Source organism: Bemisia tabaci, chromosome 1 (genome assembly GCF_918797505.1).
Source record: "Bemisia tabaci chromosome 1, PGI_BMITA_v3".
Lineage (NCBI taxonomy): Eukaryota > Metazoa > Arthropoda > Insecta > Hemiptera > Aleyrodidae > Bemisia > Bemisia tabaci.
In genome coordinates, this window is record NC_092793.1 from 22,075,732 (window position 1) to 22,102,615 (window position 26,884).

At 39.4% G+C, this 26,884-nt stretch overlaps 2 protein-coding genes across 2 annotated transcripts in view; one reads left to right on the forward strand and one right to left on the reverse strand.

Moving 5' to 3' along the window:
• LOC109041184 (ATP-binding cassette sub-family G member 4) overlaps nt 1-2,057 on the forward strand; it is a 66,151-nt gene extending 64,094 nt beyond the window's left edge. The window contains exon 11 of the mRNA XM_019057420.2: nt 1-2,057. Coding sequence (XP_018912965.2) covers nt 1-345 — 345 coding nt within the window. The 3' untranslated portion in view covers nt 346-2,057.
• Nucleotides 1,800-26,109, reverse strand: LOC109041185 (pancreatic triacylglycerol lipase). The gene is made up of 12 exons (XM_019057421.2): nt 25,365-26,109; nt 14,327-14,650; nt 13,020-13,158; nt 11,976-12,141; nt 10,639-10,742; nt 8,990-9,117; nt 7,981-8,124; nt 7,648-7,761; nt 7,029-7,164; nt 6,311-6,462; nt 5,561-5,699; nt 1,800-5,100 (listed from the first exon to the last, which is right to left on the reverse strand). Exons 2-12 carry the CDS (start codon nt 14,499-14,501, stop codon nt 5,046-5,048), a joined length of 1,452 nt encoding a protein of 483 aa, XP_018912966.2. The 5' UTR covers nt 14,502-14,650; nt 25,365-26,109; the 3' UTR covers nt 1,800-5,045.
• Between the last annotated feature and the right edge of the window lie 775 nt (nt 26,110-26,884).

Consider the following 26,884-nt stretch of genomic DNA (forward strand, 5'->3'; position numbering starts at 1 on the left):
AACGGGAGCGCGGTGGGTCCGCTGACGATCGCGCCGTTCCTGGGGTTGGCGATTTACGGGTTCGACTTCGCGAAGGAGATCCACTGGGCGATGAACGCTGTGATGAAACTGAGCTTCCTCCGGTGCGGGGTCGTCGGGCTGGTCATCGTCGTCTTCGGCATGGGCCGGCAGCCCCTCCAGTGCGACCGCGAGATGTACTGCCACTTCCGCAACCCCCGCACCATGATCTACTACCTGGACCTCGAGAACACCTCGCCGTGGGAGCAGGTCTTCTACCTCACCATGATGCTCTGCATCTTCCGCATCCTCGTCTACGTCGGCCTCAAACAGCGCCTCGACACTTGAGTTCTTCCAGCCCTACGACAAGAAGTCTCTAAGTCCGCGATGAATCGAAATTTATCGAGGGTCGATTGATGTATCGAAGTGCGATTTGCCCATTCTCGAAAACATGTCACTTATTTTTTGAAACACAAAGTTGATAGACGTACGTCCGTCATCCATACGTCAAAAATTCAGAAGGTGGTGGTGAGGTTGCCATATTGAGATTCGGTCGCGATTTTTGGAGATACTGCTTTTCGCAGTAGCTGACCTCTTTGTTACTTCACAGACGAAGGAACGTAACTTAATTTCAGGTTGCAAAATTGATTTTAAAAAATTTAGCTTCTTTTATGAAAGATGTGACTGCGTAATTTATGTTCACAATTTTCCTTCCTGTTGCCCAAGGCCAGAGAAGATATTAGTGAAATTTTAGACAAAAATGCAGTATATTTTATGATAAAAATAAAATTTGCAAGTGAAAATTTTGCAACGTTGAATTGTAGTCATGTTCTTCCATCCGGGAAACAACGAACTTCGCAACGATCTTCAATCAAGATGCTTGCTGTGACGTTGAAAAATGTATTCCTCCGGTTGCCAGCCATCACTTTACTTTCTAGCCCCACTCCGTCTCTCCCAGTACGTTGAACTAAAAAAATTCAAATATTGTGTCTTTTAAAAACATCAAGGAAAATAATTTTTTCTTTCAGAAGAGAGAGGGAAGGAAAGAAACTTACACTGTAATTAATCCGTCTGAATTTATTTTATAGAGTACTTCTTATAATCTGGTGCATATTGTCCTTTTTGTATAAAAAACCGGTTGTTTCTTTTCGGTGTTCCGATTTCTTAAAAAAACACTTTCCACTGAATCTAAGGGCATCTCATAAGCGCGCAAGTTCCTGAGGAATGATTTTCGTGAGGTGTCCTAAGAAAAAATTGATTTAAACAGCCCCCTACACATTGGATCGTCCAAGCTTCTGGGGTAATTGTTAATTAGTATGACGATAGGTTCGTATAGTCCGTAGGTCATTCTTAACGGACGAGTTGACACAAGTGACTATTTGAATGCAGTCTAGTTTCTGGCGTAGAATTCGAATTTCTACTTAACCCTACCGAGAAATTGAACACTTTTACCTATGAAACCATAAATGTTAGATTTTCGAGACAATGACTGCCAATAATATTTGGTTAAGGTAAGCTGTCATTAAGCACATTCAATACCACTGATATGGTTCATTCAGTCACCTGTTATACGCATGATTTACACTTCATCGTACAGTTGTTTCAGCATCACTCATGTTCGGTCCGATTTGCAATCGTGATTCAAAGGTTAAGCCTTTTAAAAAGTATTATTCCAGGAGAATTTAGTTCAAAAAGGGCTCACATGTAAAGTTGCACACATCATGCACGTAAACTATATTCCTGTTGTTTCTCTAGAGGTATTTAAGGAATGAATGTGCGACTGATTAATTTTCTGATGTACCTTCTCTTATTTTTTTTTTTTTTTTTTTTTTTTTTTTTTTTTTTTTTTTTTTTTTTTTTAAATCGTATCCATTCCAATTTTTTTCTTTATTTGTGAAAAAGATTTGACAAAAACTCAACATACTTTTTAGATGCTGACTGAAAAGCAATTGTAATGCGAATGAACACATGAATTTTGAAAATAAGATAATTTAAATTTTGCATTGCTCACGTTTTGTTGGAGACTAATGCATTCATGTTTTGATTTTAATGATTCCAGATGATTCCAGAACAAAAGAAATTGTTTTCGATCAAATATAATTTGAGAGAACTGTGTGCCCATGAAAAAATGTACAGAAACGATTGTTCAAAGGCTAAAGCCTTTAATTGTTACCAAAATAGACTCGATTTTAATTTTATGTAGGTAAGCCATTCAATTTCGTGCGAACTGTTGTAAATACATATTTTTTATTCTTTTATATCCTTACTTGTCAGTTGTTTTTATTTTATGATAACACAGCATCCTCACTGATGAAAAACAGGAAACACGTACTCCTAGAGTCAAAACAAAAATTATCCCCTCTAATTTGTCAGTAAGTTTCATCTTTTAAAAACACACACACATTATACTCTCGTAATTATTCAACAGTGAAAGTAACTTAATTTTACCAGGCATTCCCATAAAATATTTTTTTTCCCTCTACAAAAAGCGATTCATTATAACCCTTAGATGCCTATGACTTTTTTTATACGCAAAATCCCAATCGAATCAAACTGACCCGAAATTAAGATCATTGATTTTGATAGTTTTCAAAGTATATTATTTACATTTAATGTATGTTTTAGAAGAAATCCTTTTCCATAAATGTTCACCTCTTTGGTATCGTACTGACACTTTCTCACCTCTTCATCCTGCATACGTAACTTCTCCAGAAGAGAGAGTCGGATTAATTTGACCTGACTTGGGATTTCTAAGGGCAGTCGTCAAAAACAAATCCCTGACACGACAAGAGCATCACGAAATACCAAGGGAAAAGTTGCGCATTGATGACGGCGCAGTGATACAACTATTCGTGCTTGATGGATGTCCGTGTTGCATCTGCAAAATTGAAGGCGCGCCTTCGCCAAGCGTGAACTCGAATCTCAATGCTCCGCTCTAAGCTGCCAATGAGTGGCTCTCATGATTTGGGAGACAAATTTCAAAATCGAGGCTCGAATACGATTTTTCTATTTTTGGCTTTCAACACTTGATTTTCCTCTTATTTTTCTTTTCAATTTCATACGAGTTTCATATCTGAAACTTGTATGTAGCGGCCTCATAACTTTCCCCACAAGAGAAAGTCGAGACAATTAATCCCTGCCTGGGATTTTTAGGGGTAAAGTTGTCAAAAAAATACTTGGACCCTTGATTTTTTTCCCAATTTAATGTCTGATTCTTTTTTTTACGATTTATTAGCAGACCTATTTCTAAAGCTCGAATGTACTGGTCCTGTAGAACCCGTGGGCCACGCGCGTTTATCAAGCCTCGGGTCAATTTGACCCGACTTGAGCATCTAGGGGTTCAGATACTATCGACGATCAGAAATTTTTGATACAAATTTACAAAATCCTCGAGTCATATTAAAACTTTTGGGGTCAAGTAGGCAACGAACGTTTTAAGCAAAAGAAAGTTTAGAGCCACATAGTTGAAAAAGATATGTATATTTCTCTTTTGATCTTAATTTAAAGGTTTAATTTTTTTTTTGTTTCAAAACACCTACAACACATCTCATTAATTGTTAACATTTAAAACATGATGAATAAAAAACACAATTGTCACTTCAGGCTGATTTGTACTTAAATATAACATAAAAATCTAAAACCGAAGGTCATTCGGAAGAATAAAATTCTTGTGAGGAGAGAAGGTCACAATTTGGGCATAATTCCTCAAGAATGTTCCGATGCTTTTGATTGTGTATTCTGGCGTTATTCAAAATTTGAGAGTTTGGATGAAGTACGGATTTTACGTATTAAGTTTTAGAAAAATCGAGTGAGAAAACTATCTGCCGAATTATCTGAATTACTGAAATCATTATATATCTACTGAGTTACATAAAAAATATTAACTAAGTCCTTTTCTAGAGCATGTACATATGATGGATCTGATCCATGATTTTTTTAAGTGCCTTTCTGTAATTTTGAGATCATCGAGAATAAAGTTAACATGTTGTACTATTTTACGAAAATATATTCATGGGTGGCTTTTAGCAGTCAGATCCTCATCATTTTGCCCTTGACTTCGTTGTACTCGTATTATCATTCAGTGCCTTACAAGGTTGCCAAAAATGGCTGTAATTACTTTATTTTCTTAATGTATAACAGTTTATGCACTAGATCCTTCATATTCACTGAATTTTGTCCGAAATCGTATACTTTTGATATACACTCTGCCAAACATTTTGAGTTTTTCTTTGTCACGTTTCATTCGTCACAAAATGATCTCTTGCGAATGTCTCTTTTTCTCCGCTTGTTCCTTAATTTTGCATACACTTCCGAAAATAAAGCGTTGCCACTTTTGATATAATTGAAAAGTTTAATACACCTAGTGATAGAGAGGTATATCAAGACTCCTAGCTAAGAACACCGCTTTTGCTTACAATGTAGCATTGTTGCATACATGAACTTCGCTCATTTCACGCCCCTCTCCCCCTCCCCTTCACCCTCGAAATAACAAGAATAGCAAAATTAAATCAAATACGTGCTAAAAATTCATAAATTAATTGATAAATACATAAATACATTTTTAAATGGCAACATGTAATAACATAGTTTTGAGTATCTGTAGATGAATGACAAGAGAGTGTAGAAATTCTCACAGCTTGGAGAAATTAAGTTTCTATCAATTAGAAATGAAACTTTACACAACCTAAAAAGGCTGATACTGACATCAACTGTGATCCAATGCAGTGAAATCAAAATTTTCCCTTGAATATGAAAATCATAACTTGGCCAGCATAAATAGATGCTGAGCTCAAAATTGACCACCTGCGGATTCTATTCAATAAGTTGAGCATGAAACTGCCAAATTTTGAGTATTGAAATCTTCAACATGAAAGAGCAACTGAATGTTGCCTTAGGGTTGAAAAACCAACTCAATCTGATATTATACATGATTAATTGAAGATGCTTTCATTCTTGAACAACACGCTTGATTTGTTTTCCAGAATTTGATGATCTCAACCGAAAGTTGGCTGCATGTTCATCTCGAAGAGTTGGAAGTATAAACCGGTTTAAATAAATGACTTGACTTTACTGAAGACATTCTTCACTGGTGATAATATAGACCTGTAAAAGCAAATTTTCTAATTATTAGACAATTCGAACAAATATATCATGCATATTACAGCAGGGTTCTTTTTAAAAATACTTAATAAAATTAAAAGCAACGCTACAGTTATACATTCAAATCAATAAAAATGGCGTCTTATCATTTATCCTAAGTGTCTCAGTAGATTTAATTAACGACAGAATGAGCCCAAAATAAGTTGATGTAATGACTAAAATTTACATTTTATGTAAAAAAAATGTTCTCCAAAATATTGAGACAACGGTTTGACATTACTTTGGCTCGCTCATAAACGTGTCCACGTATTTTACTCTCAGAATATCTTTCGAAATATCTTTCGAAACAATAACCCCCCCCCCCCCAACACCTCCTTCCTGAAGAAAGGAGGAGGGAAGGATATGGTGAAATTTTTAATTACTGACGAATTTGAATTGAGTTTTTGCTTTATTAAGTCCTTACTTCACTGTGGTGGTTGCATTCGGTGCTCCTGTTGAGGTCTCTGTAAGGTTGACTGATTTTGAATCCGTCTGGGATGCTTTGTTTTGCTCTCTTTCACTAACTGCTTTCGCCAGAGACTTCTGTCGGTCAACTTCAAGTACTGAAAACAATAATAGTGTTTCCTTATAACATTAATGAGTTATCTTCGTACTTCACCGACATTTTTTCTCCTCCTTCGAAGTATACGGAATGAAAGAGAATTTCAGTGCATATGCTGTTACTAGATTCCTCATTCTACTTGATCCTCGGAAAATCTAATGACCCATGCTACATTTCTGACAATGTTTATCACGCGGCTGATCAACGTAATTACTCGCATGATTAATAATGCTAATGGAAATCTAAGTTGGTAACCAAATCTGGGGTTCATGCATAATCAGGAATGTATAGTATCCACTAAGATTCTTCTTCATCTGTTTAAACTCTAGACGAATGATTATATCCAGTTTGGCTCAACTTTTATTAAATCAGGAATAAGTCAAGGCATTTAAATTTATAGTTTCTTTGTAAAGACTTTAAAAAGACCAACACAAAGAGGTTTTTTGCGTTTATGGTGTAATATTAATCGGTTAGACAACGGTTCAATCCTAACATTATTTTCTGGCCTATGATATTCATGAATTAAAGTACAATTCTGTGACCACAGGACTGACTTTCTTTGAGATTATTTAAAATACAATATAATATATTCGTAATTTTAAGTAGACTCACGGCAGAAAGGAGGATCTGAGTTAGTGTTGATGGTGAATTTGCCAATGGTTGGGTATCGATAGATGTCCAGCCCGAAAATGGAACATTTTTCGGCGTCGCAATCTCCAATCCTTGATAAAATTGGGTTCGTCAACTTGTTAGCGTACCCAGCACTGCAAAAATGGGATAGGATGCAATAAGATAATCAGTCTCACATATTTACCACAAATAATGAACAAAATCGTAATTTTTATGAAATATTATTCGCAGATTGCATCAATTATTTACGGGACAAAACCTTAATTGGACCCTATTTAATAGTATAAATTTATGTCACTGCATGCGTTTGTTCCTCATCAGTTCTTGAAATTACATTTTTGTGTCCTGTGGTGAAAAAATAATTTGCAACTAAACTATTTATTTGGAAATTGATGCATGCAATTTCGGAGAAAATTATATTTTGAAATTAGGGAAACATTTCTAATGTCTACGGCAATAAAAGTTTCATCAATGAGAGAGAGGCGTTTCAGGCTATAGCTGTACTTAGCCCAGTGTATCTAAATATCTTATATTTAGGTACCTATACATGTAAAAAATACCTTTTCTATCATATATTTTTTTACAAAAATTAAAGTGAATGTTATTACCTACTGTAAACATTTCTACATTATATCACCGAGATGACATGAATTATGTAAATGGGTAATAATTATCTGGCTCTAAAATTTAATTGACTTACCTGAAAGTGTTCGACAGGTGTTCAACAGCGCCAGTTTTCCTGGCTACAAACGAGCAGTTATTGTTTCCGGTCAAAATTGCCTCGCTGTAATACTCATGTGCCAAGTTATGAGAGCATCCAACCCACTCCGATAAAACTAAATAATAAAGAATATTATACAAATGTCAGTTTGATTCTATGAAACACTTCGTACATTTATAATAATATTACAGTGGCAGGTCCATGTTCAATGAATTTTAGTATAACGATTGTAGTCTCATACGGAGGCACCAAAATTTCAATTAATGAACAAAAATTAATGATCAGAAAACATTTTCAATCAAAATTTGTGTGCGGCTCAATAGGGCTGAGTTTGGATTTTCAAAAAATTGAGAATTTTTAATCATCTATTTGTTCTTCTGGCATGATTTGATTCAAAATTCGAGGAAGAAAATCATCGGTATTGAAGGCCACATTTACAAAACCTTGCTCAGTGGGTTGTAAAAATAAGCTACGAGAACGTAAAATGCCCTCTTTTCGACCAAAGACCGATGGCATATGAGAGGATTTCAACTTAGTTGTAGTTGAATTTCGTTTTGCATGTAATAAGCATAGTAGTGAGGAGAAAAATAAATCTTACCTTCCACAGGGACTAAAACTAAATCAGAGATAGAAGTAATGTTCACTGAGTCGAAGGGTGGTATTTTGCATTTCGGTTGCAGAGCGCCTCCATTGAAGTAGAAATCAACATGTCCTGCGGATGAAAAAGTTCCAAGAGTCAACCGCACGTTCAAATTGATGGAATAAATTACTAGTTTCATACAATGTCAGGCAATGGCTTCTAAGTAAGTATGGGATTATTGCGTTTCCTTAAAATATGAAACTTTGTTTATAAGTGATTTGATACAAGAGTAGTTGGTGTAACTGTCTCGAGACCGGTCACTAATCTGTATATGAACTTCGAGCTACTTACCAACGGTGGTAATGAATCCGAACCCAAGGAGTGGAATAAATGGTCGGCCACTGGTGTGAACTACTTCCACAAACTCTGCGTCGCTCTTGTCCAGTCGCACCGCAGCGGGCGACCCTTCAAATCCGGGTTGAGCGGGGTCAAGCGCTGAAAAAAATAGGTAAATAAGAGTGAGCTAATAACTACGGAATTGGTTCAACAATATGACGGCAAGCTCTACCCATACTATTGTATAAAAAGACAAACAGAACCAAAACGACTTGTAAACTGAGCGAGGGAAAGGATGCGTGTTGATGACGGCGCAGACATACAACTATTCGTACTTGATGGATGTCCGTGTTGCGTCTTAAAAATTGAAGGCGCGATGGCTCGAAGCGTGAACTTGCACTGCTCCGCTCTGCTATCAATAATGTGTCGCACAGATCACTCTGCTTGTTATTTTCTATAATAATTGTGATATGACGTCAGATCCTCATTTTGGTATGTATTTTGTAGACTTATATCTCAATCTCGTATGTACAAGCACCGTAACTCCCCCATGAGAAATAGCCAGATCAATTTGACCGGGCTCGGAATCTCTGAAGGTGGTTATTACAAAGAATGTTCGATTTTTTCTTTTTTCTAATCTGATGTCTGATTCTTTTCCTACTATGTATTTAAAGACCTATATCTAATGCTCGTTTCCGTGCAACCCATGGGTCACGTGTTTTAAGGAAGCTTCGAGTCAATTTGACCTGCGGTTTGACCGTCAAAGGGTTAAAAAAATGAAAACAAAACATTAAATGATACATGGTGGAATCAAAATCATAAAGCTGCAAAAATCTGAGGCCTGCACTTGAGGCCCAGTGTATTTCGATTGTCACAATCTTGAGAGCAGGACGTGAGTGAATGGTCATTCACATTCTATAATTTCGAAGGCGCTTTGAAAAACGTAAACTTTTTGGTAGTTTTCTGTTCCTGGTACGGCACCAGCTTAAAATAGGAAAACAAAAAAAACAGAGGCAAAACATACCTGTCAAAACGCTGATTTTTGGGTTGGATTTGGCCACATAGGAAGAAATATGAGATCCAAGACTGTGGCCGATCAAATGAATCTGGCCTGGTTTTACACCTTTCTCTTCCCTCAGATATTTAACAAACCTGAAAAAGGAGCGATTTTCTTTGCTAAATTTCCATATATTTGAGATCTGGGGGTTCAGATTTGGCTTCTTGTCAATATTTAATAACTGTAACTGAGGCAAACTTTGTTAAATTATGGTTTTCGTCATCAGGTAGAATGTGGACATCAAGTTGACTCCTTGCTCACTTGGAGAGTTGAGAATCACGATTGTCAAAAACTAAATATATGCGGCCATTTCAGCTAATTTCATTAGCTTTCATTAGGTTTACAAACAAAAATCAATCCTTTTAGTTTTCGTTTTTGCACTTGATAAAATTAGCTGAAATTGCCGTAGGCAGTGTATTCCGTTTTTGACAGTCGAGATTCTCAAGTCATCGGGTGAATAAGGAAGAAAAGAGACTGTGACTAAAGCGTCTCAGAGATGAAATAGTATGCAGAATTATTTGTTTTTAATTCATATAGGTGATCCACAAGTCCTGCACCACCGACCACCCTTGTAACTTTTTTGCTAATACAATGGGCCTGTTGCAAACTTTTGCTAGAGAAAAACTAAGAGTTGTTTCCTGCAGATAATGCCCCAAAAATCACGATGAGCGCATCGGCAAAGTCTGAAATGCACTCATAACTTCACAATCTGCGTAAGATATTTGCGGTTTTTTGAGCTTCCCGCTTCGGAAACGATACTACGGTACAGGTGAACATTTTGTTAGAGGAGTCGTTCCATTGGCGACAATACTCATCATGGCCGACGCCAGTCCGCCAAAACACGTGTGATGGGACGAGATAACACCTGAACAGGATTAAACCATAACAATCGGCGTGTTTACGTTCATATTTTCCTCGCCCGCCTTAATTGACCTTGAACTCTCCTCGAATTACGTGAGGAACTGCGCAAGCGTCGGCCATGATGATTATTGCCGACGATGGAGCGACTCCTCTAACAAATAGTTCACCTGTGCAGTAGTATCGTTTTTGAAGCGGGAAGCTCAAAATAACGCAAATTTCTTACGCAGATTGTGAATTTATGAGTGCATTTCAGACTTTGCCGATGCGCTCATCGTGATTTTTGAGGCATTATCTATAGGAAACAACTCTTCATTCTGCTCTAGCAAAAGTTTGCAACAGGCCCATTGTCGAGTTGAAACTTTAGGGATCCTTCTAAGTCAAAGTAAACTACTCTTTGGCTCCCTAAAAATTTCAGGGAGACCTCCGTAAGAAAGGCATGGAAATAACTTGTTTTCAAGTGGCAACTTTTTTAAGATATACAGTTGGAAAAAAAAAGTTTGCGCAAAATTTTGGTTTCTATCTATCACCGTTTTAAAAAGTTTAACCGATGATAGAACGACCTATGGTAAAGCGCAGAATTGTCGAAAAAAGCATCTTAACAGCGAACGAATGAATGTGTTCCAATAGAACCGCTGAGAAGACGCAGAGCGCTAAGTACGATATTGATATCAGTTTTCCAAAAGTCAATTTTTTTTTAGATGGTGACCCTGGCGTAAAATCGGCATTCTTCGAAAAAATCGTTGAGTTTTGCTTACCGGCTCACAGCAGCACCAACTACGCGGGTGTTCGATGCTACTTGAAGATAGTTGAGTAAGTTGGCACCTTTGTTCCAGTCAACAAGGAAAACATTTGCGTCGCGCTGCAAAAGCAAGTAAAGTACCGATAAAACACGTGCGTGCGCACAAGTAAGTACATGAGCTAATGCAATGGTCATAGTTGTTTGAACTGTTTTCCTCAATATCTTTTCCTTTCTCAGTATCTTTATAATTTATTTTTTCATAGCGCCTAGAACAACCATATTCCGTCGAATTTTGTAGGTTTCTTTTGAATGTTTTAAATTTTACGATGTTTCAATAATATGCTTTAGAGTATGTAGGTATTCTTTTTCTCTGTTTTTGTTGAGATTTTATAATTGCGCACTTTATTTTCATTTGTAAATTCTGCTGTAAATACAGTCTATCGCTTTCAATAGGGTTCGTTGCGTCATTAGATAGCAATTTAAGGGCGGGGGTGTTTAGGGCGGGAACATGTGAAAAAGAGCCGTTTTGGGCGAAAATCAGTAGTGCTATTGGGCGAGTACTTTTGGGCGATTGTTTGAGTATGCATATGACTTTTGGGCCAGTGGTAAAATGAGGTTCATAAAATTATTTAACACGACGTGGCAACATAGAACAAAGTTATACAGGAGAATACTTAAATAGCTTATCTCCATTGCGGCAAATTTAGACGATCGGCAGGGGAAGCATGGTAAAAAAAACGATAAAAGAAGGGTTCATGGAAACTTCACTGAGAATTATCACAGCCGAACCGGACGGTCGTCAAAAGTAATATTAAAAAGTAGAATTAAATAGAGGAATATTATTAGCACAAAATTTAAGTTTATCGAATTTTTTTACCAGCATACCGATATCCAACAGCTTTTAAGTAGGCAAGCCTGTCCTCTTGCGTTTTCTTGCTTTGTTCATATGTACTCCACAGCAACATGCCCTCGTTCGTGCTTTTGACAACGTCAGGGCGAGTGCAATTCTTGACGTTTTTCCTAACGGACGTAATTTTTGTAGCTGTTTCTGACTGAATTTCTAATAGCACAGTTATGACATGATGAATGGAAGGATGAGGGTGGTAAAATTCCTCATTAAAGGAGCTTAAAGTCCTCCCTGTAGAAATGACGAATGTCTTCTCTTTATCTCATTGATGGTTATTCTGTGCTGATTTACTGGCATAGAGAAATAATGCTGATTGAGACCCACGAGAATACATAGAGCAAATCCGTAGTAAATTTCTCGCATCTGCACAGTGAAAAAATGCATTGAGCAGATATTTTAAACAGAGCAAGGCAAATATTTCAAATTGTTAAGTCGTGCATACATACCTGTTTTAAATAGTTATCTTTCAAATGTTGGATCCATGTTGTATTACAGTTACTGGCGAATCCATGGGTCATGAAAGTGGTGTAAGGCCGTTTGGGATCGAATTTCAATCCATTTGTTGAGATGTTCGGCCATACTTGAACAACTTGGCCCACCTCAGGGTTATCTCTAGAAAGATACAAAAACTCCATACGTCAAGAAGTATACATATACCAGATGACATTAATATTTTCAGCAATTTTGACTTAAACGAAATAAAATCAGCCTCAATGAGCCCAGGAACCGAACAGTGACTAAACAGTAAGAGTATTTCTTCCAGGAAAACAATAAGAATGTTTTAGCAACACCTATACCGAGCTATAAACCGTTTGGAACTTGTGTTTAAAGGCCGAAGGTCTACAGGGCTGAAACCTGTAATTTAAGGTTTCTTAACTCAGAACGAGGAAGGTATGTTTACAGTCAGTGTAGCCCTTAGCTACAGGTCGTATACTCGGATCGTTTTTTTCAGTTGCTAAGTATAAAGTATCTACAAACAATCTTTGTAACGCATTGAACAGCTTTACAAAATGATCTTTTCCTTTCGCTAGGCGCAATAATGCTTGATCTATCATGATGATGAAACATAAAGTTTAGATTCAGTGAACCTCGTCATAAACAAATAATTTAAGCTTGTAACTGAATAAAACAGATATTGGTGTAAAAAACATTTGAGCCAAGCAGAGGGGCTGATTAAATACCTATTCCTGAAGAAAATTTGGCCCTCCTCTCAAGCCTTTTCAATATGAATTAGTCGTCTTAACCGACGAGTGCCAGCAATCCCTAATAAGACCATGATACACACTTCTTAAAAGGGGAGTCCCTCGACACTCAGCAGGAACTGTGTTTGCCTAACCACCAAGAATGGAGGCGAAAAAGACGGTGTCTGCGCATGCTTTGCATGCATCTAAGCGATTAGGCAAACATATACCCTAGATAGTAGGAATGAATGTTAATAGCCTGTGAAGCTGAATGTCTTTAAGTATATTAACTAGGTACTATATTCTTGCCTGGAGTAGAAGATCAATTGTGGCTGTATCTCGTCAGGAGTCATCGGTTGAGGGAAAGGTCGTAGGTTGCTGGTCCACGGCGATTTCATCGGAAAACATCCCAGCTCTCCAAAGCATCTTTCCTCATCAAGCTTTTTTCCTGTGCAAAGTTATGGAGTTGAATAAATAATCAACGAATGAATACATGAAAAATATTGAAGAATGGTTATCCGACTATTATCACGTGAGGCAGGTGTCACCATCTCCGCAGAAATTGAAAAATGAAAAAAAGTAAGGAGGCAAAGATAGCTCAAACGATTTACTCTTACAATATTTGAAACAACGCTGTCAAGTGCTTTTATTTATTTATTGCTTCTCAGCCCGGTAATGTTCCGTGTAAGCACCTCGGATGTTCCAGCCGATGTGACAGCATATTGACTCAAGGTCAGCGAGTTAACGCCACTGATCGACTTATTATACCAGGACGAGATAATTTACCGTCGTGTTTGATGTTCATTAGCAGCAGTGTTGACATTCGAGCCTTATATCAACAATCTATTATGAATACTTTTTGTTTCAATTTTTTCTCTTTCTTTTTTTCAACAAAGAAGGACACATTTTAATTCTGAACAGAACTCACAAAATAAATAAAAACCCTTTGATATTTTTCTCTACTTATATCCAGAAAAAATGGGCTTTGCTGCTGTTACACCATATTTACTTGCAAATGCAAAATAATCATGTACTTTCTTGCAAATCAGATGGTGACTTAGACAAGTGAAGTCAGTTTAGTTGAACAAAATATCAATACTTGTTCGCGCCACGGTGTGTGAGAAGCACATTACATTTTTTCCGTGCCATCTAGTATTATTTTCCTTAATTTTGATAACAGATTTTAATTTCAGAAACTGAGGGTTTGCCGATTTATAGTTTCGAATTGACCAAATTCTCATTTCTCTGAATCGGCTTTATAGTTTATTTATTCATATTTTTTTAAACAAATATAATGAAACCGAGCATGATTGTGGTTCGACGCACGCGTTGCTTAAGTAGAGTTTGTGATTTTTCCATGTACGATTAATTCAGTGCACAACTGAAATTCTCATTAAGAAGGAAAAGCTCATCCAATTATACCGTTTTGACAGGGAAGTGTCTATAACCATCGCTTAACTTTATATACTGCGAAGGATGAAGTCAGGTAAGAGCAATGTGAGGCGCAGAATTTTAGATAGAATACGATTTAAATAGGCCTACGAGATATAAAGCAAGCTTCAAAATGGTGTAAATGGAGGCATTTTTTTTAAGGTGCAATTTTGAAATATTCTTACCTTTGGAAGGGGAGATACATTGTTGGAGGAGCGCTGCCCTGGCGATATTGTCCACATCCCGAGGAATCACGCAACCCGCAGGCACAACCACTTTATCAAATAGAACATTTCCGGTTGAGACCACTGATAAACCCTTTATACCGGATATGAAGAAAAACAAGAGAAGAGGGTACATTTTTTTTTTTCAAAAAATTTTGCTGAATGCTGGAAATTTCCCTGGAACGGTCTTTGAATGCCTCTGACGTGCAAGTGGGTTGCCTAGTTCCAAAGTTTTTAAAGTCTCAACTTTACGCAACGGACGGTCGACAGCCGATCGGGCAAAATCTGCCAAACAAAGTTCAATTAGACCCCTACATCCACAATCTCATCCCCAATCAACTACCAACCACAATACCCACCTCCCCCACTCCCTCACCACCCATTCCCCCCTTCACACCCCCCCCCAACCACCCATCCCCCCACCCATAAACTCTAAAACCTCCTTCCTACCCCACCCCAACACAATAAACCCCCCCATCCCCCCATCTCTTTCTCTCACCATCCTCCCCACACCCAACCCCCCCCCCAACCCCCACACCCCCCAAACCACCCCCCCCCCACCCCCCCCCCCCCCCCCCCCCCACCACCCCCCCACCCCCACACCCCCCCCCCCCCCCCCCCCCCCCCCCCCCACCCACCACCCCACCACCCCCCCCCCCAACACCCCCCCACCCCCACCCCCCCATCCCCCCACACCCCAACCCCCATCACCCACCCACCCAACCCCCCACCCCCCCCCCCCCCCCCCCCCCCCCACCCCCCCACCCCCCACCCCCCCCCCCCCTCCCCCCCACCACCCCACCCCCACCACCCCCCCCCCCCCCCCCCACCCCCCCCACCCCCCCACCCCCCCCCCCCCACCCCCCCTCCTCCCTCCATCCCCCCAACACCCCACCGTACCCCACCCTATCTACTTAATACACAACCCTCCCCACCAGACCCCCTTCAGCCCAGAGAGATATTAACGACTCGCTTTTAACAAAGTTTCCCGCACTCACCTCTAGTGCCATTCCGCCCCATCCACCACTCTTCCCTCTCCATTTATCGTTTGTCTATGTGTTTTCTTGTAGTTATCTATTATATTAGCTTAGAAAAAAGAATCATCCTTCACGATGCGAATGTATACCCGGTCGTCGCGCGAGTCTCCTCTGTTAGTAACCGAGTGCTAAGTAGATTTGCCGCCAATTCCGCCTATTGTGTTCGGTATTGTTCTGCTCACTAGGCAGAGTTCGCTTGCTTGCAGTATACGGTGGTGGGGTCGGCGAGGTCGCCGTCCCGAGAAACAAGACCAATTCACACGAGGTCAGTCATGTGCCCAAAGCTCGAGAGAATTCTCTAACACTGCGCCTGCTGACGTAGGAGATAAGATAGAATAGTTGTCTTGCGTACGCGAGGATTCTATGTGCACTCAACTCGTGCACATGAACCGCTCCAGTTGCACATGTTTTAGGGTCATGCTTTGTGAGCATCATGAGACGTTAATCATTGAGTGCCTGCCACGAGGTGTGTAGATTGCCTCAGGTCTCAGTTTTAGAGGAGTGCTGACTCACAGTATGAGAGCTGGCCCTTGAAGAACTCAAAATGTTAAATATGACCTCGTGTGGATCTGGTTTACCTTTGCTAGTAGTTGTAAATAGGGTCGAACTTTGTGAGTCGCGAATAACAAGATAGATGAGCCATGTGCTGCATATGCCCTGACCTCTAGTTATCGTGGGCACTCTGCGCATGTGTCACAGCCAAATCAGACTCTACTTGACACACAATTGCTGTAGCTCGTACTGCTCTTGGAATGAGCATAGAGGCGCAGGTAAGCTAGCGGAGCATAGGGCAACCGAGGGAGTCAACGCGCCCGAACTCATCCCATGTCCCTAGCTTAAGCTCGCGAGGTGCGTTCATCAGACTGCGTGCAAATGTGTTGCTAATAGAGATTATCCGTCTCAGACTCGTCTGTATCCCGGGAAGGGTCTGCTATTCTCTGTTCTGAGAGGTTACGAGGAGCCCGAAACGCTCTCGATATTGCAGGTTTTGAACAGGCCTGCTGTATACCGCATATGTGTAAAGCGCGTGTAGAGAAGATATATGTTTACAGCCATTCCCTGACGATATAGATAAGAGCATGTCGAATCTAGCGCTCAGTTAAGAGTTTCATGCCCACGCACCGAGATGGTTAGTCCGTGTTGACGTAGCTGTGTAGGTGTCCCAGAAGATATGCCACGCATACGTGCAATATGTCGCCAGTGTGCACATCGCAAACAATATGGAATAGACAAGTCGCTTACCAACTTCGCACAAGTCTCGGGGGCTTCACGTAAAATTTATACAAAAAAGTACATACTCATATGGTGAGAGTCGGGGGGGACAGGACCAACCACCTCCTCCACGTATTGTGACGGCCAAATCTCTATCCGTAGATAACTCTGTATATTCTTACGCTGAAGTGGTCCTATGATGTCTCGTGATCTTACTTCTAATCCGTGTTCTTAGCTGGCGAGACGTGAACGCATACAAGTATATATGGCTTGGTCACACATGCTAGACTGAATAGATGAGACATGCTAGTAGTCATGCTAAAACCATCTTGTTCTAGAGATAGATGTGATAAGTGGGCTAAGCAATTCAGATATCAAATCTATTATGATCTGAAACTATTTGTAGCATCTAGGTTTCCTAGACCTAGTACGCAGCATACTTCTTGACGTGTCTATAGTTGTTCTCCCACATATCTCACTCTCTACTCATCGCGCCGCCTTTATTTTAGATGTATTCATGATGGAGCCTGTATTCAACGCACATGTATCAATAAGGCTCCACGTCTTGGCAGCTGGTGAGGAGTAAGAGAATGCAGAGTTTTATTTCAAGTATCATGAGAGTATTGAGGCGGGACGACGGTACAAGGGGTCAGCAAAAACCTACGCTCTCTGACTCCTATTACTCTACACCGATGCCTTCGTGAGAGCACCTTATAGTGAGTAGTAGGTCCCGTACTGTACATCGTAGAAGACGACTGTCATAATAGAGTACGCGCAGAATCTTTCCTTTACGCTCCCCTCGAAATAGAGCACACTCATCTAGGTCGTCTCTGCGCACCCCTAGAGATGTTCGACAGGTATTGTTAGAGGAGAGCTCTTACTAGCAGCATTCTATAAGTGAAAAGACGCATAGCAGACGGAGGTCGACAGATCGGTAGCACAAGTAGAATTGATCACTAAGAGACTATGAGACCTTGATTCGCAGATACAACAACAACTTTGCGCATTCTCAACAACTATTTCCTGTGTATCTAGCGCGATTCATATGGCAAAATACCCATGCGCAAATTCTAAACTCTCACTCGAGCTCCGTGCCAATCTTTGTCACTCTGAAATGCAGTTCAAATATACTAAAATGTATAAATTTCGCGTGTACAAATATGCATGAGGTTCAGGAAAGAACATGCTAATTCGCTATATGACGTCCTTTGCTCGATGATGTGTAGCGATGCTCGTGACTGTCTGAGCTCTCGCATCATCGATACCAATGTCTAAATATCGAGTCCACAGATAGAGTTTTGTAATGATAAATGTGAGAAGTGCTACGTCCAATTCTTTACGTGTATGAAGTTTCTACTCAGTGTAGTGATTTCCCTAGCTTCCACTGTTGAGACTCAATGGTCTAGTATCATTTCCATGAACACTTAGAGATATACACATGAAGGTAAACAGGGTCTTTATGCGAGAGGACAAAAAATGCAACCAGACGAACTGGGCGTTCGCTAGTGTATCTCTGTTTGTTGTGTTTATATCTGTGTGACCTGGTCTCATTGTGAGTTTGTAAAAAATATATGTTAGTGTCTGTGTGAGAATTTGTACTCGTCTACTGTAAGCGCATTTTGCGATTTGAACCTCTCTGAATTGAAAAGTGATCAAAGCTTTAGGGCGCACACCATCCCCCACCCCCTACACCCCCACCTCGCGCAGTCTCACGTGAATCGCTTGATGTCTCAGATCATCGATTAGTCATTGTGTGCTCATTAGTCTTCTCTCGCACTACATCCTATGTCAATATATCCACTAAAGTCTAGAAGTACTGTCCAGGATGTGCTCGCCGGTTGTGTTTATACTCGGTGCCTCCGCGCCATTGTGCGCTCTGCTTGAAATTACTTTCGGCTGTTTGCATAGGTGTCCATGATGACCTTAACTACACAAAGGGCATGTACGACAGACGATCTCCACATAGATAAGATAGTTGAGTTCTCACTGTTGTCAGTTTTAAAAGTATGGCATCAACTAGTCTTCGTATCTCGGGGAGAACGCCATTGTATGTATGTACCTCAATACTGCGATTAATCTCTAGTTAATAAGATAAGTTGATTATTAAGGTTCATGGATAGTTATGTGGATGAGTACAAAAGTATGGTGTGGATCATGTGATTAGCAGCTTTTTCCGCCATGGTTTTGTAGGTTTGCTAGTCAATACTTTGTGAACGATAAATTTTCCTCCTTGTATTTGCTAAGTGAAGATTTTATTTATTTAGTTCAGTGCTGATAAGTTGAAGAGATGCAACATTGTCTGATTTGAATTCGCTCTTGGGAACTGTTATCTAGTCATTATTTCACAGTGCGAGAGAGAGAGTCCCGAGTTGGGACACGTGGACCTGATTGAAACACATCGGCCCAGAGGGTTGAACAAATAGAGCGACTTCTTGAGGTCGAGGAAAATTTCACACATCCTCGTGAGAGAATGAACTGGCACTGATGTTAGTCTGAGCGGATCTCAGCTATGTAATTCAACTAGAAGAGAGATACGTACTTTATCGACTCAAACTTTTGCATATCAGAATGTCTGTCTAGTGAGAGACTTAACCATGCAGTAGTACTTGTCTGGAAGAGACTATGAATGCTGAAGTTAGAGATGGGCCTGATGTTGTACTGCTTGACTATGAAGTGTTGCGCCGCATAAGTGCAGTCTCGCAATGAGAGCGTGCTCGTTTAGATATATCACGTCATTTTACTCTCATACCGTTCATGTGACGAAGCAGCTATAGATGCATGGTTCTATCTTGGCCCGTATTTCTAATCGATATAGATACTAGCATGCTCCTATACGCCACACCCCACCCTGCCCGCCATATAAGTATGCGCCTGTACAGACATAGAGGTGAGCATCTTGTGGTGTCTCGCGTTGTTTTTGTCGTTTTGCTCGTTGTTTATATAGAAAGATATTCCTCTCTTGACCAAATCCTAATAGTCTCATAAGACTTCATTTAGGATCAAGGATTTCCACGAAATCTCATCTGTTTATAACGTGTGTTTATATTAATCGTTTAGATCTCTTTCTTTCTCTTACATGATAATTTGACATGGTTGTTGTTCTTTCAATTAAGATTGCTGAGTGGTTAACACACACACACACACCCACCCTCGCAATAAAGATTTTTAAAGAATAAGGCCTTGACGAGATCAGGAGGGGGAGCAGGTGGACCTGAACCCTCCGATTCATATTCTATCTCCTCCGTGCAGAAAATGCGAGGAATATTGCAAAACAAGTGCAAAGTATGTTTGCCATCTTCGGACTTGTAATTCACTCTATATTTTTTTGTTTAAGAACAGCTCCAAATATTTGCTCTTGAAACTTCTCAAATTGCAACATTTTTCCGGTGGGGTCCACCTGCTTCCCATTTAACGCACCCCCTTGGTAGAGTGTACTCGTATATCGACGGTGTAAGTCGGCAATCACATAACGACGGTGAAACTACCAAACCACGTATCTCGTTTGCGGTGTTTACAAATCTACGCTCACATTTTATTTTTTTGAAGTAGACCAAATCCATATCATTCCTTGAAATTTTCACGGAATTTTCTCCGCACAAAGAGGAAAAATCACAGAAATTTTCAAGACTGGATGTTAAGTAGTTTTTCATTTGAAAAATAAAGTATGACAGAAAGTCTGCGACGCCGCAAACCGAGATACGTGGTTTGGTAGTTTCACCGTCGATAACTCGTTTGCAGTGTCTAAAAATCTCCGACTCTATGTTATTTTTTTAAAGGCTAACAAATTGACATCAGCCCTTGAAGTTTTGGCAGAATTTTTTTCGCATAGAGAGGAAAAATCACGGCAGTTTTAAAGAATTGCCGTTGTGTAGTTTTCCGTTTAAAAAATAAAGTATGATAGGAAGTCTGCGACGTCGCAAACCGAGTTATGTGATTGCCGACTTACACCGTCGATATTTACACCCTCAGACGTCTCTTAATGAAGTGCTCTCATTCCGCTGCCCCCCCCCCCATCCCCTCACAAAAAATTCCTATTCTCGCCCAAGAAAAGAGGGTCTGTCTATCTTTCACACGAGCTTTGTCTTAGGGAGAATGATCTCTTACCTGACATCAGAGTGGCTCGTCTTTTCTACCTGGTAAAAAATAGCTGCTATCGATATTTTGTCTAGGAATAGGTAGAACACGAGGTGAAATGATAGATACTAATAGATAGTAGGAAAAATCATAATTAAGACAAAAATATGGAAAAACTGAGCGAACCGGAAATATTGAGTAGCATATCTTGGTCCATCCTTTTTTTTTTTTTCACGGAAATGATTTTAGGAATATACTATGAAAAAAACCCTAATTGCCAATCAGAAGAAGTATTTGATGACTCAACTTTGCCCTTTCTCGATTTCCAAGCCTTGAACTTGGACGGAATCTGCGAATTCGCCGCAGGTGGGTTTTTTCGCTGAACTTGAGCGGTGCCACCTGTAGGTCACCAGCTTTTCAACCAAAGCCAGGTCTTCATTGCAGCATTGGCCTCCGGATTGACAAGAATGGCTGTCATCAGTCCGTCATGACTTGGATCATCTCGAACCGACACTGATGTGGAATGGAGTTCCGCACCGATTTCACTGCCGCCATATTGCTCAAATTACTAGAGATACCGGTATTGTTCATATGATTTTGATTCATTTAATATTGATCTTAAATGACTTGGTCGTAACATGCCAAAAGAAACTTGAGACGTGTGGGAAAGATGGGGTGAGCTCGTGCAAGCTGCATTTAAAATAGTGTAAAAAAGGGCGTGATTCCTCTTGGGAAAATGGAAAAGTTGGATTTTTCATTAAATCAAAAGGAACTAAGCGCCAAAATATACTAACTCATGAGCCATAGGCATATGACAAGAGCGTTGTCGACGGGGCTCATGAGTTAAAAGCGACTCAGATCCACGGAAGGTCGTTTGCGTCGTCGCCACTGACGTCACTGGCGCTTCATAATTCCCATTCATTCGCACGGCCCTCAACTAATGAGCACACTCCTTCTTTTCTACCCGTTTCTGGTTCCTTTTAGAATAAATACGTCCATAATGATTCAAATATCGATGGCTAAAGTGCAAAACCACGTATTCCCATCGTGGTATATCATAATCTCTGGTCATATTTTATTTTTTCGAAAGGAAAAAAGTCAACTGTGTGGCTTTTGAATTTTTCTAGAACTTTCTGCTAACACATAGAATAAATCAAGGATGTTTTCAAAAATCAAGTCGATTAGTTTACCAATGGAAAAATTAAGAATGACAGGATCGTTGCGACGTCGTAAATAGAGATACGCGGTTTCACACTTTGGCCATCGATATTTCGAAGTTAGACAAAACTGCCCGCAGTTTTCATCTAATGAATGTTTCAACTACACAATTGAAAATTTTCGTGATCAGGGTTACTTTAAGTTACTTTTTCTTTTGACGGATCAACTAAGAGGACTTGATCAAAATTTTGGTTAAATCGACTGGAACAGTAGGTTTTTATGAGACATCTGAGGATGAAGAATGGGTCCTGCTGAACTATTGTACTCCTGCTTCTCTCAATATCACTCTGAGTTTACATAGTATTAATTTAGATTTGTCCTTACAACAGAGTGAGTGAATGCGGAACACTAGACTCTCCTCTCGTGCTAATTACAATCAGGCGCCTAAGCGTAGAGTTATTTATAATTTTAATTATCGGTGACAACTTGGCTATTTTTAATTCGTCATTTACAAAAAAGAGAATGATTTAATCCTCAGTCTATAACTATGACAGAAATAATGATACTATATCGCAAAAAAAGCTCACACTTTCATGATTTCTTTTCTTAATTTTTCTTGAGTCTATTTTATTGATATTTTTATTTATCTATTTTTTGCTCCATACTAATTAAATATCAAATGCGTCTAAAAAAGTATTTAGCTGCATGTTTACGGAAGTCCGGACTAATACTTTTTGTTCCCATTCCGTCTCTCCTATATAAGAAAAACATCTGCTCTGGGAGTCTGAATGTCAATAAAAACTGTCTGATACGATGCATAGACAACATATTCTAATTTCATAAAATTAGATCAACATTATATAAATCCTGTATATGATGGAACTTAATAAATTATCTTTAATAGTCTTCGTCCAATTACTAAAATTACTAAGTATTCGAACTATCATTAATTTTCCAGTGTTATTTTTGGTACAGTTTTTATCGAAAACATGTCACTATGCACGTTTTTCCGGATAATCACATTCAATTTAAATCCAAAAGGAATGATTCAGACGATATTAATGCCTTTGCGGTGTGAATGGTCAAAGCGTCATTTGACCAAATAAATCGAAAGTAGGGAATTAGGGATTGCGGTAAATGTGAATTCCAATGCACCGTAATTCAGATGAATTAACTTATCGTGAACCTTTCCTGAATGAACTCATCTTCGCATGAATAATCCACAGGAAATTGTTTTTTTCTTTATATTCTTGTCCATCACAAATTTCGAACAGGCAGGACCATGCATACTTAGAAAATACAGTTATTCGCACACTATGGCAATGTTCGCATAGAAAAATACATGGACTGCCTATCCGAAGAATATGTATTTACATCAATAACTTGAAGCGCATATGTTTTCAACGATTTTTTTAATTTTCTGAAAGATTCGGTTTGCGGATAGGTCAAATAGAATTCTCGAATTTTTTAAGGAGGTAATTTTGACTTTACGTTATTGTGTCTCTCACTTTTAAATTTATTTTGCATAGTAGTAGGAGAGGAGTCCACGGGTAGAACTGGTACTTAAAATGTCCCTACCTTCCCTAAAATATTGTGAACCTAAGTAGCCGCTTAACATAATCAAATTCCTAGAAAGAATTGAATCATCTCCTCTACCAGAGATCATTTTTGTGATCGACCATGAACTATGAAGGGGTACCTACTTGACAAATCGCTTAATAACAAAGAAAATCAATAATTAGCCCATCAGGATGTTGGAGTTTCCTAGCGTGCTCTCTACAGAGTCCTCGGTTAGATTATAAAAATTGTTTTGTTCATTGACTGATTCTCAATTGGGCGCACTATGGGGCTCTGCGGGAGATTAAAAGGTCGAATGTTAAGTACTATAGCGTCTAATGACTATAGAGAGAACTTCCTCTCGGCTGCATTGCTGATTACTTGCTGATTCAACATTTTCGCTCACTAATTTCCGGATAGAGACATTCCTCTTTTCTCCCTACCCATGTACGGCAAATCGATACATTTAACTATGTGTATAGTATCATTGCAAACGTAAAACATTTTATGATTTTTATTTCAGTCTGGGAGATTACAAATACTCTCATTGAAAATCGGTAAAATTATTTTTAATCCCTATCCTAATTGTACACTATTTTCCTAGCTTTTTAGGTACAGACGGTGGACTGGGGTTTTTCCCCTTCATTTTCGTGCTTTGGCAGGATATTTCTCACAGTAATTTAAAATTTAAAATGAGAATTAAAGGTAATTGAAAAACATTTACATTATGATGGTACTGGAAGATTTAGCTTCAAAAACACGTGTAAATTATTTTGCTTTAATGGGCTATAATTTTGGAAACTTCAGAAGAACTGATCACGCATCTTGTGACTATTCTCATGCAAATACCTGAGTTTTAACACTTATTTCAAACGGTATATTTGTTTGGTTTCCTCTGCTGGTTATATTTTACTCTCCCTTTATTTCTGACTCCAAAAATATTGAAATAAATAGCAAGAATCAAAAATTAAATGGTATATCTAACAGGTCGCTTTTATAGTACTTTAGTGCGCTCTGTGACACCTAACCGCCACTGATAGCGATTCTGCCAGAGCTCCTCCGGCAAATTGCAACTCCTCATTTCCTACCTTTTTCCACCAATTCACGATTTGGTGGCGTCGTCTACGTTTTCTGCAGCAGGGGGGGGGGGGGGATATCAAGAACTTGCGACATTAAATATATACCAGGTTATACTAATTTCATGTCCCAGCTGTCTGTATCGAAAATTGTGTTTTAAATTTTTCGATCACATTCTGTAATTATGCAATAAAAATGTTCAAAAAGTTCTCAGGTCCGATGACCGAATAATATTTTTTCCTAACCCCAAATAACTCATCTAAAATAACGTTGTGTAGGAATTATCATACGATGAAGGGAAAAGAACTGAGACTCACAGGGTGTTTGACTCATTCCATGCACCATCTTTTAATGAGAAAATACTCAGATTTTTACAGGATTTTAAGCTCCTAGGTTATTATATCACGTTTCTGTTGCTTGTGTCTGAGGGTTCTTTCAAAACTCAGCTTCTTAAATACGCTGTAAAATGCGATTGAGAATTTGCAGATGTTTAAAATTTGATGGATTTCGTTTACATATAAAAATTATTGGCTAAATTAAGCCCACAAATATTCTCAGTTTCTACATTCAACAATTAGTAGGTGAAATATGACAGAAGTACAAGTCTTAAATGGGAAATGATGGCAATAGGCTATCCTTTTTCCCCTTTTTTAATATTTCCTTCTCGGATTTCTCGTGCGAGAAAAACATTAGAGAACATATTACGAGCTCAGCTCATGGAGCATTTTGATACATAGCAGTAGGTAACACTTTTGCGTGCAAAGTTTCCTTTCTGGAATTTGAGAAAAACATTAAGACAATTTTCAAAAACGTTTAGACGAAAAAGTATACAAAAATTGAGAAAATGTTTGCAAAATAACTGTATAGCTAATTTTACGACGCACCTTTTGAGTAGTTACCGGATCATTTCCGTGGATTCATTGGCAGCGGGAGGAAATCACTGGTGTCGGTGTGACAGGCGTGAGAAACTTGTGAGAAAATTCGCCTCTATACCGGAGTGGACACCGGCGAACATGAGTGGTTTAGGAAGAGGAGGGGTGGTGTATCGCCTACCTTGAATTTAAATGGCCACGACTCATCGTTGCTAAGGCAGAAATCGCAGCGGCGCACAGTAAACAAGTCATCAAGAGAGGTCGGACATACAATTTCGATAAAAACTGTATATTTTGATGTGTATTTTATCACAATATAAATTTTAAATATAGCATCTTGAGGAAAATCCTCAAGAAAACCAATAGAATTACCTCCAAGCTTCTAAGTTTTGTGTTCATGAAAGTATACGCTTTTAAAATTTTCACATCATGTCTAACTTTTTGCTTTGACACGTTCCATTGTGCGGAGCTGTGACAGCAGGCATCAGGCCAGCCACACTGACAGCCTTCTTCGCCCTGATTCTCATTAGGTAGTTGCTGATCAATTTATTGTTGATGGTAGAATAATGGATGCTGTTAATGAAACTGCATTTAACTAAAAAGAACCAATAGCACTGCAATGCCACTAAGATAGTGCCAACTGTCGTATCTTGCAAGAAAAACCTAAAAATTTAACCAGTTTCGTACGCTATATAAAAATGTGAGTAAATTGAGAAAGCAACGCATTAATTTATTCTATTCATTGATCTACTTTAGATTCATTTATTCCTGACAAAGATTTTATAGTAAGTATTTTCAAAGTATAGCAATATTGCAATGCAAATATTTCCTCTCTGCATTATAAAGTCTAGTCGTCGTAATCAGCTCGACCGTCTGGCTTCAGCTATAATATTCCCCAAAGCTCTGCCGTATCAAGAACGAGAGCAGTTTATGCGAAGTACTTGTATATGCGTTGTGCACGCTAAACGGAACGTATCTCTTCAGCTACCTAAACCTCTGTAGATAGGTAAAAAGAGAAATATTCATAATCGAGGTGGGAAAATATTTTAAGACGTATCCACGGTAAACAAATTTGCGGCGATTTCCGCAACTCGAAATTTTCGGCAGCCGGAGCCAAGATTTGCGTCCCGGCTACCGAAATCCGTCAGAATTGCCGGAAGTCCAGCATAGTACTACCGAGCATTCAATACACACACACACATAAAGTCGCGATTATAGCGCCGCCTCGCGCTCTGCGACGCCCAATCGCCATTGCCCCCTATCCTCCCAGAGATCATCAGGCAATTGGCACCTTCTGATCTCCTCCTCCACCCCTTGTCGCCAACCTTTCACAGGACGTCCACGCCGTCGCCTTCCGGGAGGAACCCAATCGAAGACCTGCTTGGGCAACCGATCATCTGCCATCCTTCGCACATGTCCATACCAGACCAACTGCTTGGACCTGATATCGTGCACGATGTCCTTTTCCACACCCATTATCTCGCGTACCCTTTCATTGCGGATACGCTCTCTTCTCGATATCCCAGCAGACC

What these genes read in the sequence shown, in the direction of transcription:
- LOC109041185 (XM_019057421.2), bottom strand. Translation starts at nt 14,501, where the DNA reads ATGTACCCTCTTCTCTTGTTTTTCTTCATATCCGGTATAAAGGGTTTA. An exon ending in GTTGGTGCTGCTGTGAGCCG is followed by an intron (nt 9,118 to 10,638) that starts GTAAGCAAAACT and finishes CTCCTTTTTCAG; the next exon opens with GTTTGTTAAATATCTGAGGG. An exon ending in CACCTGTCGAACACTTTCAG is followed by an intron (nt 6,463 to 7,028) that starts GTAAGTCAATTA and finishes CCATTTTTGCAG; the next exon opens with TGCTGGGTACGCTAACAAGT.